Source organism: Anticarsia gemmatalis, chromosome 12, assembly GCF_050436995.1.
Source record: "Anticarsia gemmatalis isolate Benzon Research Colony breed Stoneville strain chromosome 12, ilAntGemm2 primary, whole genome shotgun sequence".
NCBI lineage: Eukaryota > Metazoa > Arthropoda > Insecta > Lepidoptera > Erebidae > Anticarsia > Anticarsia gemmatalis.
In genome coordinates, this window is record NC_134756.1 from 936,199 (window position 1) to 955,653 (window position 19,455).

Consider the following 19,455-nt stretch of genomic DNA (forward strand, 5'->3'; position numbering starts at 1 on the left):
AAAAGAACTAACGTTAAGAGTTAAATGGTTTTCCTTATTGTATCCTTATTACAAGTAATATAGATTTACCCCCGGTTTCTGAGGTACATTTACATGTACACATATTATAGCAAACTAGCTGATTCGCGCAACTTCGCTTGCGTCACATAAGGTGCTTAACACACTGCCCCGCACCACGCAGCGTAGCGCGTGAATGCGTGTTCGAACGTTGCTTGTAAGTATCTCCGTTTGTATGGAAAACACGCACAGTCTAACACACAGAAAATGCATCCACGCGCGTTCATGCGGATCACGCGCATACACGCGGAGAAACATGCACCCCCGCGCGTAGGTGCGGGGCGAGACGCAAGGTATGGCACACCGAATCCCGCAGTGCCGCGCGTGATTTTTATCAAGACTATCGTGGTGCTCAGTACTGCACGACCACCACAAAGAACGGCGAATAAATGAGAGCCGCCGTGCGTGAATCTACAAAACACACCTATGCGCGTGAGTGCGCAAAAAACCCGCACGATGATGCAGATCTGCACTCCCGCAGGAACGTGCGTAGGTGCGTCGACACGCAATATGCAGCATGATGCGGGGCAGTGTGTTAATCGCCTAAGAGAGAATGGATCAAAATTCTCCCCGTTTTTGTAACATTTTTTACTGGTACTCCGCTTCTATTGGTCATAGCGTGATGATACTTAGCCTACAACTCCCCTCGATATATGAGCTATCTAACACTGAAATAATTTTTCAAATCGGACTCGTAGTTCCTGAGATTAACGCGTTCAAACAAACAAACTCTTCAGCTTTTATAATATTAGTATAGATTGTAATGCCTCTGTGGCGCGGTCGGTAGTATATGCGACTGCGGTGCGAGAGGTCTCGGGTTCGAATCCTGGGTCGGGCCAAAAAGTCTTTTCTGAGATTTTCTGTTAAGAATTTCTTAGAGATTGCCCGGAGTTAGGAAGTTGAGGTCGAAGACCTCCGTGCCTCGGAGAGCACGTAAAGCCGTCGGTCCTGCGCCGGACCTCTCACTGGTCGTCTCGGTTATCCGTCCCACCGAACTATGAGAGTGATGGAATAGAGAGTGTACCTGTGTATTGTGCACACACTTGGACACTATAAACAAAGTCCTGCACAGATGGCCAGTTTCAATGAAACTGACCGCCGTAGCCGTATATCGGCTAGGAGGACATTATTATTATAGATTGTAATATTTTTGCTGTAACAGTATGCATAAATGCGTGCACACTAAACGGAACACCAAACAAAACGTTAAAGTCAGCGTTATTTCAATGAAACAGATACATACGTGACATATTTTATCTAAGTAATCATTTCGCACTAATCTATACTAATATTATAAAGCTGAATCTCTAATACCTACGCACATTTTTGACAGATTATCATTATTTCTTTACTTATAATTTTAATACTAAGTCTTGCCTACGACTTCATTTGCAAATAAGGAAATAAAAATAAAATCAGTTGAACTGTTTATGTAGTTAGTAGTCATAGCGTGATGTTAGAAATAGTGTAATAGTATAAAAGCTGTAGCCTACCTTAATAAGTGTACTTTTTAACCCAAACCAAAAATATCTTTGAACCAGTTCGAACGAACAAACTCTTCAGCTTTATATTATTACTATTCTTGATTATCGCACAATGATCACGAAATTAACATAAAATTTGAATTAGACCACGAGAAGCAACATTTTCAAATAAAAGCGATACACCCAGTTTCATTTAATATAAAACCAAAAACTATGAGTTAAAAACAAAAAAAAATACAGAAGAATAAAAAACCTCCATCTGTTTTAGAAGTAGGTTAATTTCTTTTTATCACCCACAACATTTTTTTTTTATTTTCTATTAACACCAAAGTCATTTCTTTTTTTAAAGCGGGCGCGTGCGCTCCTCTGCCGTTGTCAATTTTAATCTGTTAACTTTAGTAAGCAGTAATTGTCAGTCGGTGTATCGCAGTTAGTTAAGGCGAACATGGATCGAGTTAGTTTTAAAGTGAACGGAGAGACTTATACGGGTATGTTATTGCATTTTATTTTTGTGTCTTGGAATGCCTAGTGAAGTGTAGTGTTTAACTGTAACTGCGAGGTTTTGGGTTCGATCCCAAGTAGTATTGATAAATCAGTCTATTATCGTTAGTGCTACAATTTTCTGAAAGTTTTCATCCTATTTTGTGTTAAATATAGCCAATCTTTATATATATAATTCTTCTGTAAGTGTGTATGTCACTGAACTTCTCTTAAACGACTGGACCGATTTTGATGAAATTTTTTGTGTGTGTTCAAGGGGCTCTGAGAATGGTTTAGATTCACAATTTTGTCCGCTAGACAATGTTTTTTAATTTAATTTTTATGGCAAAACAACGTTTGCCGGGTCAGCTGGTAACATTATAGAATTTAGTTATATCAGTCTGCCACAATTTAATTTTGTGGTCGACATTTTTTTCTTGTTTTTTTTATTATTATTGAGGTCAATTCAAATTTATTGAATGAAAATGTAACAAAGTATTTTGTATGATAACTTTATCAGATTTACTGATTTTTTTAGTTAATACCGATCCAGTCCAAAACTTACTTTTCATCACGCGTTTAAAATTACATTGCTAACTCGAATAACTTCCTTTACGACAGTTAATAAATGACAACAATAAAAATGTCACGATATAATATTTAAAAATTAAGTATCTCACTCATGACTTTGGTATAAAAATATGTACTTCTTTACAAAATATAGGTGTAATAGTTTTATTGTATTTATTACTGAAGGACACGACAAATTAATATCGTACCAAGTTCGTACTGTAGAGATACTCAGCGCGTCCTCGCACCATAACTTCGCCAACCTTCTACTTCTGCTATTACTTTTTTTTGTTAATTCGTGACTGTCCGACTGTTGGGCAAGAGTCTGTTCCTAAAAGAGGGAGGGTTTGAGTCTTAAGTCTACCACGCTGGCCAAGTGAGAACTGAGGACTCTATAACATACCTTCAAGAATAATTATTACTGCTCATTTTTTTTCGACTTCTTCAATAATAATATTACACTAAACCCTAATTAATACATACACTCATACTTTCTTCTTATTTGCAAATACTAAGTATTATAATATATTTTATAGTGTGTCGCGTACAAGAAAATAGGCGTGACTACAAATTTTCTTCTATAATAAGATTGTTGTGATTGAAAGCTACTTTCAATTTGCAACGGAAAGTCGTCTGAAAAAAATTCGGAATCCATAATTAGGAAAGTTGAATGACCTTTAATTAACACCAGACACAAAAATAAACAAATGTTGTTATAACCATTATAATAGATACGACGAACCGAGACATCTAGTTTTAAAAATGATAATTCTATGAAATGTTCTCGTGCAATTTTTCATAATTATTTCTGAAACATAATTATCGACTTAATTTAATTGTATTTACACTTAAATTAGCTTCAAATGTTTCTTATCTTGAATGCAGAATCTAGATTAGAATTTTAAATAATTACTTAATATTGTCGTAGTATTTTATTTCTGGTCTGCTTCCTTGTTCCTTATTATGAACAATGCAAAACTGGCAATTTATGCAATTGCACATTTTAATTACAATAGTATCTAAGTATATATTATATTACTAATGTCGAAGTCTACTGCGAAGAGCTCTTTCTTGTCTCTTGTGAGGAAAATAAACCGACGCAATAATTTTTTTTGTATGTTTCATAGCTTATACCGACCATTAACATAAATAAATCTACCCATATCTGTCCCACTGCTGGGCAAGGGTCTTTTTCCGGAATGAGGAAGGAGCTAAGCCTTGAACCTATTAGTCATTATCATCAACATGATCGTTAATATATTAATTTATAATGAAAGAAATCATAATTATATTTGTGCTTAGTACTTTGTCCAAACTCAAAAGTAGTCTTTCAACTTTCTAAAAATCATAAATATCAGGGAATGATACATCGCCGTCAACTTCCGTTATGAATCCTCCACATCCTTGAATCTTTACAACTGACTCAAATATAACTGCACTTTTACTGTTATGAGTATTTCGAGTAATAAAACAAATTGCTCAATGAACTCTGATGTCTTTTTTGCGATAAAATTAAGTAATTAAATGCGTGAGTGTATGCTGTAGTAATTATTATGGCTGCTAAATACCTTATTTCTTAGGCTACGCAAATTTTCGATACACATCGACTATCGCTATACAAATCCATTGAGGTACGTACACGACGTATCGCTTCAGCTGAATATCCCCATAGGCAGTTGCGCTTACCGGTCGGTAAACGATCTGTGGGTTAAGCTAGCATTGGTCCGGTCATTCCGTAGTTGGGTGACGGCATAGTGGTATTTGGACTGGGCATCTCTGTGCTTTGGAAGGCACGTAAAATAGCGGTGCCGGTTGTTGTCAATTAAGACTACCTATATTATATTTTGACTACCTCCGTGGCGCAGTGGTTTAGGTCGCCACGCCGATACCACTGCAACGGGAGGTCGTGGGTTCGAATCCCACACGGGACAAATATTTGTGCGATCCACAAATAATTGTTTCGGGTCTGGTTGTGCTTTGTGTCCGTTGTTTATATGTTTGTTAAAGTCCCCGCGACACAAGAGCAATTCTTAGTGCGGGAGTTGTCTTTTTTTTTTTAAAAAAAAAGATAACAGTTGTTAAGCCACGTCAACGACCTTCAGCTTGAACAGCTTTGACAATAGGTTGACCACTAACCATACGAAGAATAATCTGTATGGTGGTAGTCGCTTAAAAACTAAAATCACGATGAATCATCATTGGACATTCACAATTATTTTTTATCCCTAACTTCAGTACCAGACTCACCCCCTAAAAAGAAATGGGCCTTAGCCTTGTTTCATACTTTTCCTTTGCGTGATGAAGGCATAAAAAAACATATATTTTGTTTCTTTATTCCAGTGGGATGCGAGGTCAGTTCAGATGTGATGCTTCTGGACTACATACGGGATTACTTGGAGCTCCGAGGTACTAAGTACATGTGCCGTCAAGCTGGCTGTGGCGCGTGTATTGTGACTGCAAAACGAGAGAATCAGAAACCCTATGCTGTTAATTCGGTAAGACTGATCAAAAACATTCTACGGACCTTTAGTAGAGTAGAAGCATAAGCGACGTAATGTTGGCTCAATTTTATGTCATTCTATTCCTGAAGCTGCGATATGATTGTTGTGACAAAATTGTGACTGACGACCTAATTTTTTGCTGTCGAATCAGCTTTCCAGTGTCTGATAATATAATGTTCATTACAATGTTATAGCAATCAAAAGCTTGTTATTATGCTACTGTTCCAATAATCGACTCAATCTTAAGATTCCAAAAAAGAAAATAAAATAACCTTGTGATAAGTAGAGTCTGTTACCTCGTAAACCGTTGCTATGTTTCTTAAATAAATAACATTTCTTGTTTGCCTATTCTAGTGCATGATACCAATTGCTGCTTGTCATGGTCTGGAGATCACCACAATCGAAGAGATTGGCAACAGAAGAAAAGGCTACCACCCAATACAGAAAACTCTCGCAGAGTACAATGGATCTCAGTGTGGGTACTGCACTCCTGGCTGGGTTATGTCTTTGTATAGGTGAGTAACAATATATAAGTATATTATTACCAGCTGACCCGCGCAACTTCGCTTGCGTTACATAAGAAAGAATGGGTAATTTTTTTCCGTTTGTGTAACATTTTTACTGGAACTCTGCTCCTATTAGTCGTAAGGATTTTTCAAATTGGACCTGTAGTTCTTGAGATTAGTGCGTTCAAACAAACAAAGAAACAAACAAACTCTTCAACTTTATAAAATTTGTAAGTATAGATGAGCACCTTACAGATTTACTCCTCTCTTACTGACATGGTTAATGTAAATTAATCAACTTGAGTCGGACAAATACAAGTTACGATTTTTAAGTTAGTTTATAATATTTAAAAGTTAAAACATTGTATTAACATCTATGGGTTAAGGTCTTCATAGTGCACTCAAGGCTTAACTTTTCTCTTATAAGAGAAGCCCAACAGTAACACAATAATAAGATGAATTAGTTTTCTTCAATAAAGATTTTGGTTTACGCCTAAATAAGTTAAAAATAAATGTTCTACTCAAGTCATCTCCAAATGTAAACAATTTTATGTATTCAATTTCTTTTCCCAGCTTACTCCAAAATAAAGCAGACCGTACCATGCTGGAAATAGAACAGTCATTTGCAAGTAACATATGCCGATGTACTGGCTACAGATCAATCTTAGATGCTTTCAAACGCTTCGCTAAAGACGCTCCCAAGGCCATCACAATTCCTGACATAGAAGACCTTCAAATTTGCACAAAAGACTGTGATTCCTGTGAAAAAGTATGCGATGAAGACGAATGGTGCATGGTATCTTTAAAAGACATGGATAACAAAATACTAAAGATAGATTTGAAAGATGGTAAAGCGTGGTACAGGGCTAATACGGTTTATGATATTTTTTCAGTCTTACGTATAGAGGGAGTTGCTTCGTATAAATTGATTTGCGGGAATACTGCTAAAGGTAATTTGACTGAAGTTATTTTTTATCTTATTATCATTTGATTTGCTAAAATCACAATTTGAAATCAAGATAAGTGAGATCTTGAAAGGTTGACTGAAGAATATAATACTGTCAACAAAGCTGTCAAAGTGTTACGTGATTGTGATTTGTATGTTTGTATGCTTGTTAAGCCCTTCTTTATGTAGAGGAACTTTTCAATCAGTATTTGGAAAATTAATAGCAGCCCATAAACAAAAAAGTTATGATCCTAATCAAGAGGTTTTTGTATTCACAGGTGTCTACCCAAGAGATGATGAGATTGACAATCCAAGAGTGCTAATAGATATAAGTAAAGTAAAAGAGTTAAAAGGTCACATTTTAGATCAGAACTTAGTTCTAGCAGCTGAGAACACTTTGACCCAAACGCTGGAAATATTTGAAATGATATCTAAAGTCGAATATTTTAGTTATTTGAAGAAATTGTACGATCATATTACGTTGGTTGCACATTTAGGTGTAAGGAACGTAAGTAACATTTGGTATTTATATACAAGTACAAAATATTTAATAATTACCATTGAAATACACCAGCGATTTCTAATAAAATTGGACTAGAATTATTTTCGCAGTAACTAACTGTCACTTTAAAACGATTCATGTAGCACAATTACACGAGAAAGGAATAGCATTAAAAGGTCTATTTAGAACTATCCCAATCTAAAAGTGGAACTTATATAATTCTAGCAGATCGGATAACAGTCACAAGTTACAGTTAAATACAAGAAGACCACCTACTATCAAAATCGTAATATAAAACAATGTAATACTTTCAGATAGGATCAGTAGCAGGCAACTTGATGATCAAACACAGGCATAATGAATTTCAATCAGACTTATTTCTACTCTTTGAAACGGTTGGAGCACAGCTAACAATAGGTAAGATAATAATTACATAATAACTATAGAAAATGCACGCATTTTACTCCTTAATCATCTGCAATAGATAAATACTGGCCAATGATGAGTATGATAAACTAACTATGGCAGTTGCCATACATACATGCTCTCTAGCATAAGACATACACGATATTATAATAATTAAAGTAATGATTGTTATTTTAATTTCAGTATCTATATCAGGAATAACACAAATAGTGACGATGCAGAAGTTTTTGGAAATCGATATGAGAGGAAAAATTATAATGAGTGTATTGTTACCGCCGCTGACCAATCAGTACATATTAACTACTTTTAAGGTAAGTCTAACAACACAATACATAAAAATATAAACACAAATGAAGCCTGAAAAATAATAATGGAAATAGTTTTTCTTGCTTATTATTCTGTATCAAACATTTATATGCGTTATTTTGTGTTCATAAGTGGACGCAATAGAATGCTTAATTGCTTATGTATACTTCTTACAAATTATAGCAAAAAAAAAATACACTCCTCCAAAAAAATACTTTTATACGCTGCACAGATAAGACTTTCCCCTTATTTATATGTAATTGTAAAATAAAAAAACTTTTCTCCCATTTTGCAGGTCATGCCACGCTCCCAAAACGCACATGCGATAGTGAATGGTGGTTTCCTTTACAAACTGGATGGAAACAACATAGTCCAACAATCAAGGATCGTCTTCGGAGGTCTTTCACCAAAATTCATAAGAGCAGGTGCAACAGAAAAGTATTTGCAAGGAAAAGCTATATTTCGAAACGATACTTTACAATCAGCTACTAATATTTTGAGTAATGAGTTGGTTGTTGTTCCACAACCGCCAGAGCCTTCAGTGGCTTATAGAAAGAAGTTGGCTTTAGGATTGTTTTATAAGGTAAGGTTTTTAAATTCATTATTTTATGTAATGTTTCGTTTACCGTTGTTTTGATGATTTATGTGCCAACAATGAGTCGTGCAAATTATAGAATCTCAAAGATTTTTCGGTATTCTTTTACCTACTTACAGAGGACTGAGTAAATAACTAAATAAATGAAAAAAATAAAGAAAAGAAAAAAGAGGACTAAGACTTGGTCATGGAAGTGGAATTTGATTTTTGTTAATTTGTATTTCTGTAGCAAACAACTAACCGTAGCATAATATCGGTTTATATAAAATGTAACTCTTTCAGGGTTTACTTTCAATATGTCCAGATAACATCATTCATCCACGTTATAAATCGGGAATTGTGAGGCTTCATGAAGTCCGTCCAGTGTCAGATGGACGTCAGATATTTGACACAAATCCTGCAGAGTGGCCTCTGAATCAACCTTTACCTAAGCTAGAAGGTTTGGTAAGCAGTTTCATCAATAATTGTACATTCATATTATTATACACGCATGACAATTAGTATGGATGTGTATGCAGCAAGGAACGATTGAAATAATCGTACCTAGTGGCGTTCACAGGTCTGTGTCTAACCCTTTGGAAGAAGGCGTGATTTTATGTAAAACAGCCTAATTTTATCTACAGACGTATAAAATGAACATGGGTACATTTAATTACGCTTTTTTCCCATAGGGGTGAGAAGAGCACAAAGAGGTATTCTATTATTGAAAAAAAATATTTCTTTATCGGATCTATCAAACCAAAGAAAGACATATTTTTAAGTACATTATCGTGACACTAGAATCCTATAATTTGTTACATCAAATCGCCAAACCGTATTACTGTCGGTAAATACATACATAAAGTTCTGTGTGTACCAAGCAACTCGATACGCAATCACTAGATCTTTGATTCACATCACGTCCTATTCATTGCACTACCGACATGAACACTGAACTAACCTAACATAAGCACTTGAACTAAGCTAGAGAACTGGATTGCTATTAGTATTGTGTAAATGTAAAACTGAGTCCAAATGCAAATATCATACAAACATAATGTCTAGCCTGTTATACCCAAATATATAGGAAAAAGTGTATAACATACCCACATTTGTCTGTTAACAAGCCTATTGCCTAAGCCAGAAATCGAATGTGAGACCTCATAATCAGCAGCAGGACTACTACCACCCGCACTACAGGCAGTCAAATAATTTGTGAGTCATTTTCAGATCCAATGTGCTGGCGAAGCAATGTATGTAGATGATATACCAACGCTACCAAACGAAGTTTATGCAGCATTTGTACTCAGTACTGTTGGGAGAGGTCGCATTTCTAATATTGATCCAACAGCTGCTCTTGTAAGTACTGAATCATATTTTATAGTATGTAAGGAACAACCATTTCCATCACTAATTTTGATTTTTTTTTTCTTACCATGGTAAACTTTATAATTGTAATTACACTAATCATTAGTTTAGGCAATACAAACATTTTTGCTTCAAAATCATACGAGTAACGGAATCTACAGTTATACATAGCCGAAACAATGCAAACTTTAATTAAAGAAACATAAAAGACACAGTACAGGACATATTACAAGTTGTCGTTAAAAAAAAATATTGAAGTGTGATGAAAACGTAACCTTTTCAGAGCTACCCTGGAGTAATAGCTTGCTACACAGCAAAAGACATTCCCGGATTAAACTCATTCACTCCAAGCGATGACCCCAGATACAGAATCAATGAAGAAGTCCTTTGCAGCGGAGAAGTCCTATTTTACAACCAACCATTGGCTTTAATAGTAGCCAACACTCGCGCCATAGCCAACAAAGCAACAAAATTAGTAAAAGTTACTTATACAAATGTTGCGAAACCCGTAATTGATGTCCAAGAAGCTAAAAAGGATCCTAAAAGGAATACTACTTATCAAACGATTATTGCACCTAGTAGAGGAAACGACGTAGCTAAAGTTGTGAAAGGAGGGAATACAATATACGGCCAGTATCATTTTACTATGGAGACGTTAGTGTGTCTGTCGAAGCCTATTGAAGAAGGTTTAGCTGTTTATACGACGACGCAGTGGGTTGGGGGAACACATCTGATGATATCACGAGCTTTGAAAATTGACCAGAGCAGGTATACACATTTTATCCTACTATTATTATAAACTAGCTGACCCGCGCAACTTCTCTTGCGTCACATAAGAGAGAATGGGTGAAATTTTCCCCGTTTTTGTATCATTTTTTTAAGAGTACTCTGCTCCTATTGCTTGTAGCGTGATGATATAGGTATAGCCTATAGCCTTCCTCGATCAATGGGCTATCGTACACTGAAAGAATTCAGCATCATCAAATCGGACCACTGGTTCCTGAGATTAGCGCGTTCAAACAAACAAACAAACTCTTCAGCTTTATAATATTAGTATAGATAAATGTACGTTTGTTACTCTTTCACACAAATGCTACTTAACCGATGAAATTTGGCATGTAGGTAGCTGAAGACCCATGATAAATATTATTCTTTACTTCTTGTTTAGAATAGACGTGCATGTCCGTCGGCTTGGCGGCGCTTACGGCATCAAAATATCCCGAAACATACAAATCGCTGTTGCAGCAAGTCTGGCCGCGTACAAATTAAATCGTCCTTGTCGTATGATACAAACGATGGAGGCAAATACCAGAGCATTAGGCAAAAAGCTACCTTGCTCAGCTGATTTTGAGGTATGACCTATTATTATGCATAATTTATCTGATTTTTAAACCTCATGCCGGCTCTGATTCGTAAGACTCGGGATATGTAATGTTTTTGGTTTCTTGTAATTAGATGACCTTATTGCCGTATACTAGGCACTTTACCACAATTTTTGCCTATACCGAAATTATACTGCCTAGAATCGAAACCGATACCTTGTGATCGGCAGTCAGTTACCCTATTGATCAGACCTTAGAAGCAGTCAAACGATGAACAATAATTTGTCATAGAAATAAATTGGAATACCTAATTATTGAAATTTTTAGGTAGGTTTAAACAGGGCAGGTGTATTCCAGTATGTAAATGAAAAACTATACGAAGACAATGGATGTTCAGTCAACGAAGATTTATCTGAATTTGGTGCAAGTCTTTACAACAACTGTTATAACACCTCTACTTGGAACTATACATGCTACAATACAGTAACTGACACACCTAAGAACACATGGTTTAGATCACCAGGTAAGAACAAAATAACTAAGTGATATTAACCAATTATTAAACATTCTTATCAAAACTTACTAATTTTACAATGCTAGGCATGGGTCTCCCCCTGATGAGTGACTAAACTTAGAACCCACCATGCTGATCAAGTACATGTGTCTTTGCATGCCCTTAAGGAACTTTTAGTTCGGAAGGTTTCGTAACGATGTTCTTCTTCACCGCCAGAAGTGATAATTATTTAAATACACACATAACTTAGAAAAGTGATCGGTGTTTGCTTTAGGTTCAAACCCATTGCTATTTAACTAACCCACAAAAAAGGCTAAAATTAAAATTATCTTTTCAGGTACTTTGGACAACATAGCCATGGTAGAAATGATGATGGAACAAATATCATACGAGCTAACAATAGACCCAGTACAACTACGTCTCAGAAACTTAGACCCACAATACAACGACATAAGAGAAATGTACGAAACACTAAGAATAAACTCTGACTATGACCAAAGAAGGGCTGCAGTTAATAGATTCAATTCCGAAAACAGATGGAAAAAACGCGGAATAAGATTCGTATTTTTAAGATGGCAGCATAATTATCCTAGATATTTTGATGTGAACTTAGCAGTCTTCCAAGGAGACGGTACAGTAATAATTTCTCACGGTGGTGTTGAAATTGGGCAAGGTATTAATACCAAATCAGCACAAGTTGTCGCTTTCACATTAAACATTCCTATAGAAAAAGTTATAGTTAAAGAGAATAATACGACAGTATCACCTAATTCTTCGGTAACCGGAGGTAGTGTTACTACGCAGAATATTCTGATTGCTGTTGAAAAATGCTGTCAGGAATTGCTAGCAAGATTAGCACCGGTACGAAAACAGTTGAACAATCCTCCGTGGGTGGAACTGATAAGGCAGAGTTATACAATGAATGTAGACCTTCAAGTCCATGGGTTTGTGAACCAGGATGATTTGCAATCGTATCAAGTGTATGGTGTGACGGTGGCTGAGGTCGAAGTAGATGTGTTGACGGGAGAACATGAGGTTTTGAGAGTCGATGTGCTTGAAGATGTTGGTAAAAGTGTTAATCCTGAACTTGATATTGGACAGGTATGTTATAAACAATATACTTGATAATTGGTGTGTTCATACTATGCGTATATTTAACTTAACAGGGCAATCCCTGTTAAATTATAAGTATAAGTATAGTAAAGTTTAGTTAAAAAAACGGTAAACAAGTAAGCTAAAGTTAAATAATAATTAAATTCAGTCATTCAATAACGTGTAAACAACTGGTTTTTCATAGTTACCCGTCATTTTTCTCTTGTAATAATGACGAAGGATTTGGAAACGAAACCGAAAAGAAATTCTGAAAACCAGGACTAACTGATTAGCTCATCTTAAAAGCCAAAAGCTCCACAACAATAGCTGTCATTCACGACCTCAACGACTGACAATTCTATCTAACGACTATATTCTATTTAGGTGGAAGGTGCCTTCATAATGGGTATGGGATACTGGACGTGTGAAAAGCTAGTATATGATCAGAACACAGGGGAACTGCTGACTGACCGAACTTGGAACTACTATGTGCCTCAAGCCAGGGATATACCGCAAGACTTAAGAGTATACTTGAGGAAGAAATCTTATACTACTAAAGCTTTGTTTGGGTCCAAAAGTAAGTGTTCTTGACTATGTTATTATTTCAAAGTGAGGTTAGAATTTAGTTTTTGGGGTGAGGTTAGTCTCAATAATATTAGTCAGTTTGATATGTACCAGTTAAGTTTACTACAACAGATGTTGTTAGATTTATTTCTTGAAGGAACAACCTTGTGTCCACGTTCTTATACTGTGAGCTCTCTTTTCGTATATTTTAATTATCCTGCGATTAGGCATACCCAAGTGTACGCAAGACCTAGTTTAGAACCGGTCCAATTGCTAGGTGTTTGTGTATTTTGCCCACCACGAAAATAAATTTGTTTCAATGTTTTGTCTTTGGTCCAATTTTTCGGAATAAATCGATGAGTTATTTTATTAAATGAATACTTTTGCAATCGGCAGATCCAAATCAGTAAGAAACACTTTAAAATAACGAAGATTATCTTAACAAGAATATCTAAAACACTTCAAATCTAAGAGCTCTATTATTCACTTCTCATTTTATTTACAGACAAAATACTATCACTTTGTACCTACTATCTGTCTCGCGGAAGTTTTTTTAACAGAAATGTAAGGAAATGCTGTTAGCGTCTTTGGCACCGTGCCGTCTAAGATACAGCTTTCAAGTTACATTTTATTTGAGACGTTGAAAGTAGGTTAAGTTTATTGTGGGTATATTTAAACGTTTTCTTTGAATAGCAAATAAATATACTCTTATTCATTGCAGGCTGAACGCTCATTTGATGACCTTCTGATTTTTCGGTTTTGTTTGAAACTAGACTGTAATTACTAATAAGTAAGCATAAGCTTTTCGAACTTTTTAAATATTAACTAATACTTTAAATACAGACATTGCCTTGAATCCACTGTCAAGTGTAGTATTTTCTACGTGAAGTATGAAAACCGTATAGTTTATTATGAAAAATTTTACTTCCTCTTAAGTTCCCTTAACTTATTGCCTAAAATGGATGGTTGACCGCATAGTGGTATTTGAAATTACTGTTTTTGTGCTTCGGAGGGCTCCTTAAAAAGTCGGTCTCGGTTGTAGTCTACAAAAATTACTATCCTTAGGTCATGCAAAGGCCGTGAAGGCGGGCGGCTTGAACAAATTTAACACCAGGTTGTCCACTAACCGTATTCTAAGTACTAAGAAGTAGAAGACCCAAATATTCAATCCCAATGTGCCTTGTGTACTACGTAGTTTATGTTTCAATAAATCATAATTTCATTACGTCCACAGCATGCAGCGAGCCTCCTATTTGCATGACGATATCAATACCTATCGCCATCAGAGAGGCCATTGTGGCAGCCAGACAAGAAGTCGGAATACCAAGCACCAAGTGGTTTAATATTAGTAAGTTTGTTTTTGATATTAACAAAATAATTCAGAAATATGTGACAATATTTGAATTGATCATTTTTTTGTTAACCGACTTCAAAAAAGGATGGGGTTCTCAATACGTCGCGATATTATTATTTTTTAAAAATATGTATTTTTGAATTATTTAAATTAGATTTTTAAGATATAAGTTAACAAAATTCTTGCTTTGATTGTAGGCTCAAAAAATAGGTATGGTTATTTTTTATGTTAGGCAAACTAAGTATTTTGTCTAACATATTACTAAGCTTTAGTGTAATTGAAAATGGCTGGCTAACTACAAACATACTCGTCGATAAAGGTGTGTGAGCGAAGCATTTACCATCAACACGATTTTGAAAAATAATTTTGATAAACTCAGCAAACATATTGTCTGAAATATTCTGTTTCCTGCCTGTCTATAGTATAGTATTGTCACTCAAGCAGTATTTAGGAGTATTTAAGTACAAACAAAGCTAATTGCATTCTCGAGTCAGTCAACGGTCATTCAGGTTAAGTAGCACTTGATGCGGACAGCTAATGGATTGATGACTGAGTCACATACCAATGCGAGATTATATAATGCGGATCTTACTGTAATAATGCTTCTGAAAAAAATAGTCTATGAGATTTATAAATTGTAAATTTCAACTTCAAATAAGAGCTGGTTCTCAATTTTCTGATTGAATAAACCGATGTTTTATTATAAATTGTAATGTGGTGGTGCTAAATGGGACTTTATTAATGTGATTCAAATTTTTAGATAACTTTAAAAAGGCATAACTTTGTATACATTCATGGGAATGTTTGTTTAATGATGCTAACAAGTTTAATGTTACTTAAAAGCCGGTATTTTTTTTCTTTAATTTTACCGTATCTATACTCTTTTATTTGCAGATGGACCCTACACCACTGAAGAAATATGTCTAGCGTGTCAAACCAACATTAGAGATTTTAGATACAACTAATTTATAAAATGTGAAATATTTTTTTAAGAAAATTAAACCGTATTTATTTACCAAACTTGTTGCCATTATTAAATCATCCATATGATAATATCATAAAATTCTATACTTTATGTCGTCTTAAAGAAAAATTAAGCTCCTTAAAAAAAAAAACCGTTTATTGAAATCAAAATATCACTACTCTAAAATAAAAGTAATTTTAAAACTCATACTCATCATTGTGGTTCTGGTTCAGGTTTTGTCATTTTCGGTACACCAACACCGACACGAACATTATTTATCTTTGCTTGGACTTCTTCTAACTCTTTCAACTGCCTCTCTCTCTCATTCTCCTGTCTTTTTCTTCTCAATCTATCTTCTGCAACCTTTTCTGATTCCTCAAGCTGTTTTAGTTTCTTTAAATCTTTTGCTTCTTTCTTCTCACCTCGCTTTTGAAAGAACTGTCTGCTGTTATGTATTATATTTTTTGGATTCTTCTTTCGTCTGTCCTGAGACTTTAGATTTGCGATAAATCGCCTTTTGCAAACTGGACAAAGCCTTTCTTCTAAAGATCTCTTCTTCATCTTGTAATGTAGTATGGAGTCTTCTGGCATTCCATTAATGTCTGGATCGCTTGCTTTCTCCTTCTTGGGACAAGCGAAACAAAAAAGCTTTCTTTTCTTGTTTTTCGGTTTCAAGGTCTCAGATTTGTTATGGGAAAAAAACGGGAACTTTAACTTTTTGAATGCGCTGGAAGTGACCAAAGCGAGTATACTTTAAGATTTTATTAGTATAATCTGCCAATCATATTATTACTGCAGTTTACACATCGTTAATTAAACGATGTTGATTTTTTATAAGTATAAGATTACTGGACTTTACGGGTATAACGACGGCAATCCATTGACCAATAAGTAACATAAGCTATTAGTGTGGTAGCACCTTTTTTCACATAATTAGTTAGCTAGAAGACAATATTTGCACGACTTGGATATAACCCACACTCGGTTTTAAAAGGCCAGAGCATTACAGTATACTGATGATCTATCCGATCAATTTTGGCCACGTCGACCACGTACAGTATACTATTAGCATATGCAAGAATAAATAAGGAAAAATTATCAGCTTACCATTTCTTCTCCTGATTATGTATAACTTGTCCCGGCATAAGTATATCCTGGTCTTTATACAAATTCCTGTACTTTTCATAACTATCTTTAGGGTTCAAATTGTCGTAATTGTTCATGTCATAATGTTTCGCATTGACCGCATCTTTGTAAAGCATCGGGTTTAGGTTGAAATCTGCTGCATGCTCTCCGCTATCGGGATTCAGATAGTCGTACGTTTTTCTTTTAAAACTTTCATGGTTGCTTCCACCCATGAGATTGGCATAATCATAGTTCTTTGAGACACGTCTCCTGAAACAATTTAGGCGATATTTAGAAATAATTAAGATTTTAAATAGCGCATGATGAGTCATATTAAGAATGTAGCATGGTCTTATTTTACACTCACTGAAGTCAGCACAAGACGTTCACTTATTAAAAGTATTCAATAAATTATTTGTGCACAATGTTTACTTCGCTAATAACTGCCACCGCACCGCATGTGTCAGGTTCAAATATGACAAAACAAACAAATGGAAGAACAAATACAGAAGTGCCCTTCAAATCTTAGTCAATACTCATTTAAGTCGAAATACTTTTCAATTATGTTATCCTAGATTCACTAATCTAGAAAGTATTCATTATACCTATTTCAGTTACAAACTATCTGTGTGTGATGTTTCATCAAAATCAATCCGGTAGCCTTGTTTGAGTAACTAAGAAACGTCCTTTTAAAACCTCGTTTATTGAAAGAAGAACAATAAAATCATACCTTTTCTTAGTTCGATACCGAAAAACATCATTATCTTCAATATTATCTTCCTCAGGTTGTATGAAACTAGCCAAATCAAACTCTACAGGGCTTCTGTCATAATCATAACCAATACTCAAATCTCTTCGATCCTTATTCCTCAGTTTCCCCACATGCCTCTTATGTGTCCTCCTCCCGTTGTAATTTATATAGTTATATGAAAACGTCCATTCTATACACAGTAATAATATGTAAAAATATCGTAACATTATCTATGACATTACCGCATTGAGGTAATATGACTGTTCTTTTATTTTTGTTTTAATGGCTTCTGTCAGTACTGCCAAATTTTATGTTTGAAACCAGCTATTGAAAGCATGGAGGAACTATTCGATATTAAAGAGTACCTATGTAAAAGGCCCAGTTTCAACACTCCTGGATATGGGTTAGATAGCTTATCACATAGTGCTTGTTCACGTTGGAACTTGCGGGCGCGGTGGCGGTCGCGAGCGCGGGGACGTGGCGATTTGTGTTCACGTTGGCCGCCAGGCGGGCGTTTGGCTCAAACTGGCTCAAACTGGTTGATCTTACTTGACATCGCGTGTGAATCGCGCCCGCCACCGCTAGTTCGACGTGAACACACACGAACATCTTCACGCGTTTGATATTGGCGCGAGCACGCCACGCGGGCCGCGCGCGACGCCGCTAGCTCGCCCGCGACTTAGACCGCGCGAACGGTTTGTACGTGAACACTTCGGTACATCGCCATATGTTTGATATTTCGCGACCGCGCCCGCCACCGCGCCCGCGAGTCAACGTGAATGAGCACATAGAATTATGTAAGTCTTTTTTCATAAATTGCTGTCACTTTATCCAGCGGATAAGTTGTCTGACCCTTATTTATAAACTGTGAAACTATAACAAGATTTTTCCTTACTTTGACTTGAATATATCTTTGTGATCACACAAATGTGACTTTTCAGATCAGTCAGAGAGCCTCGTCGTAAATTTATTTATCTATGTATGTATTTCGAAGTACATAAGTATGTTTATCAGTCTGTTAATTATTAACTATAGTACAAACTCTGCATAGTTTGGAATCAAACGTCCCTGTGTGTGTGCCCAAAACTATTAACTAACTAATCAACCACTTAACCGTATTTAAAAAAAATGGAATTAAGTTTATACAAATTCTAAAAATACTACAATCTTTTACAATAACTACTTTCATTACATCCTGTTTTCGGTCCAAACACCTACAACTACTGCATTCATAGAAACATCCTCCCTTCCACAGCGTTAGTCATATAATAGATGGTGGCCGTTTGTCCACGCCATGAAAGGGTTTAGAAGCTAAGTCCTCGCTGAGCTATCACCATGCTTAACGGAAGGTAGGGGTCCTTATTTTATTACGGGTTAAATGGTTCTGTTGATTTTAGGGAATGTTTATGGTATTGTTAGAATAGGAATGAAAAAGTAGAACAATGGACACTATGAATTGTGATTTTGAATCAGTTTTGGTGTGAGCTAGCGAATGTCAATATCGAGGTTTTAATTCTTGATTCAACCAAGGGGCCTTGGATTTTTTTATTACTGTCAGAATACTGAATATTGCTATACTCCGGATTAGTACCTTTTTAATGGTTTTAAATGTGTTTTCACATCAAAATCTCAAACATAGCGATATTTAAAAACTTAGTCCTGTTTTTTTCTAATTTGTAAACATCTTGTCCATTATTCATATAGGTAAATACGCAGAGACGTCCTTCGTCCTACCTACAAGGCTAATGAACAGTAAAAAGCAGAAACTTTTAACAAAAAAACCAAAATCATAAACGCCATAATTACTCCCACCCCTATGAATAAATGTTCACGATAACAAAACACCTAGTTGAAATCACTCAATAAATAATGTAACTCCTCATATAAGGCAGTTTCACACATCTGCTTACGTTTATCGAGTGCGCAATCAAGTAAGCGAATTAAGCGGTTATGTCCAATAATAAGATCTCGTTGAGAACGACACACGGACACGCCCTTGTTAATAAGATTCTTGTGGCTGTTAGATGAGGCGATACGAGGTCGATACGT

At 35.6% G+C, this 19,455-nt stretch overlaps 2 protein-coding genes across 2 annotated transcripts; one reads left to right on the forward strand and one right to left on the reverse strand.

Annotated features, from left to right (window-relative positions):
- Positions 1-1,890: 1,890 nt before the first annotated feature.
- On the forward strand, positions 1,891-15,586 carry LOC142977053 (uncharacterized). Its single transcript, XM_076120740.1, has 17 exons — positions 1,891-2,029; positions 4,932-5,086; positions 5,447-5,607; positions 6,172-6,548; positions 6,823-7,052; positions 7,361-7,463; positions 7,656-7,783; positions 8,074-8,361; positions 8,656-8,817; positions 9,583-9,711; positions 10,004-10,488; positions 10,889-11,072; positions 11,370-11,565; positions 11,894-12,657; positions 13,033-13,225; positions 14,447-14,560; positions 15,461-15,586. Exons 1-17 carry the CDS (start codon positions 1,987-1,989, stop codon positions 15,529-15,531), a joined length of 3,783 nt encoding a protein of 1,260 aa, XP_075976855.1. The 5' UTR covers positions 1,891-1,986; the 3' UTR covers positions 15,532-15,586.
- A 79-nt stretch (positions 15,587-15,665) lies between these two features.
- LOC142977260 (uncharacterized) lies at positions 15,666-17,661 on the reverse strand. The gene is made up of 3 exons (XM_076121043.1): positions 17,386-17,661; positions 16,638-16,925; positions 15,666-16,257 (listed from the first exon to the last, which is right to left on the reverse strand). The coding sequence occupies exons 1-3, from the start codon at positions 17,631-17,633 to the stop codon at positions 15,744-15,746; spliced, it is 1,050 nt and encodes a 349-aa protein (XP_075977158.1). The 5' UTR covers positions 17,634-17,661; the 3' UTR covers positions 15,666-15,743.
- Positions 17,662-19,455: the final 1,794 nt, after the last annotated feature.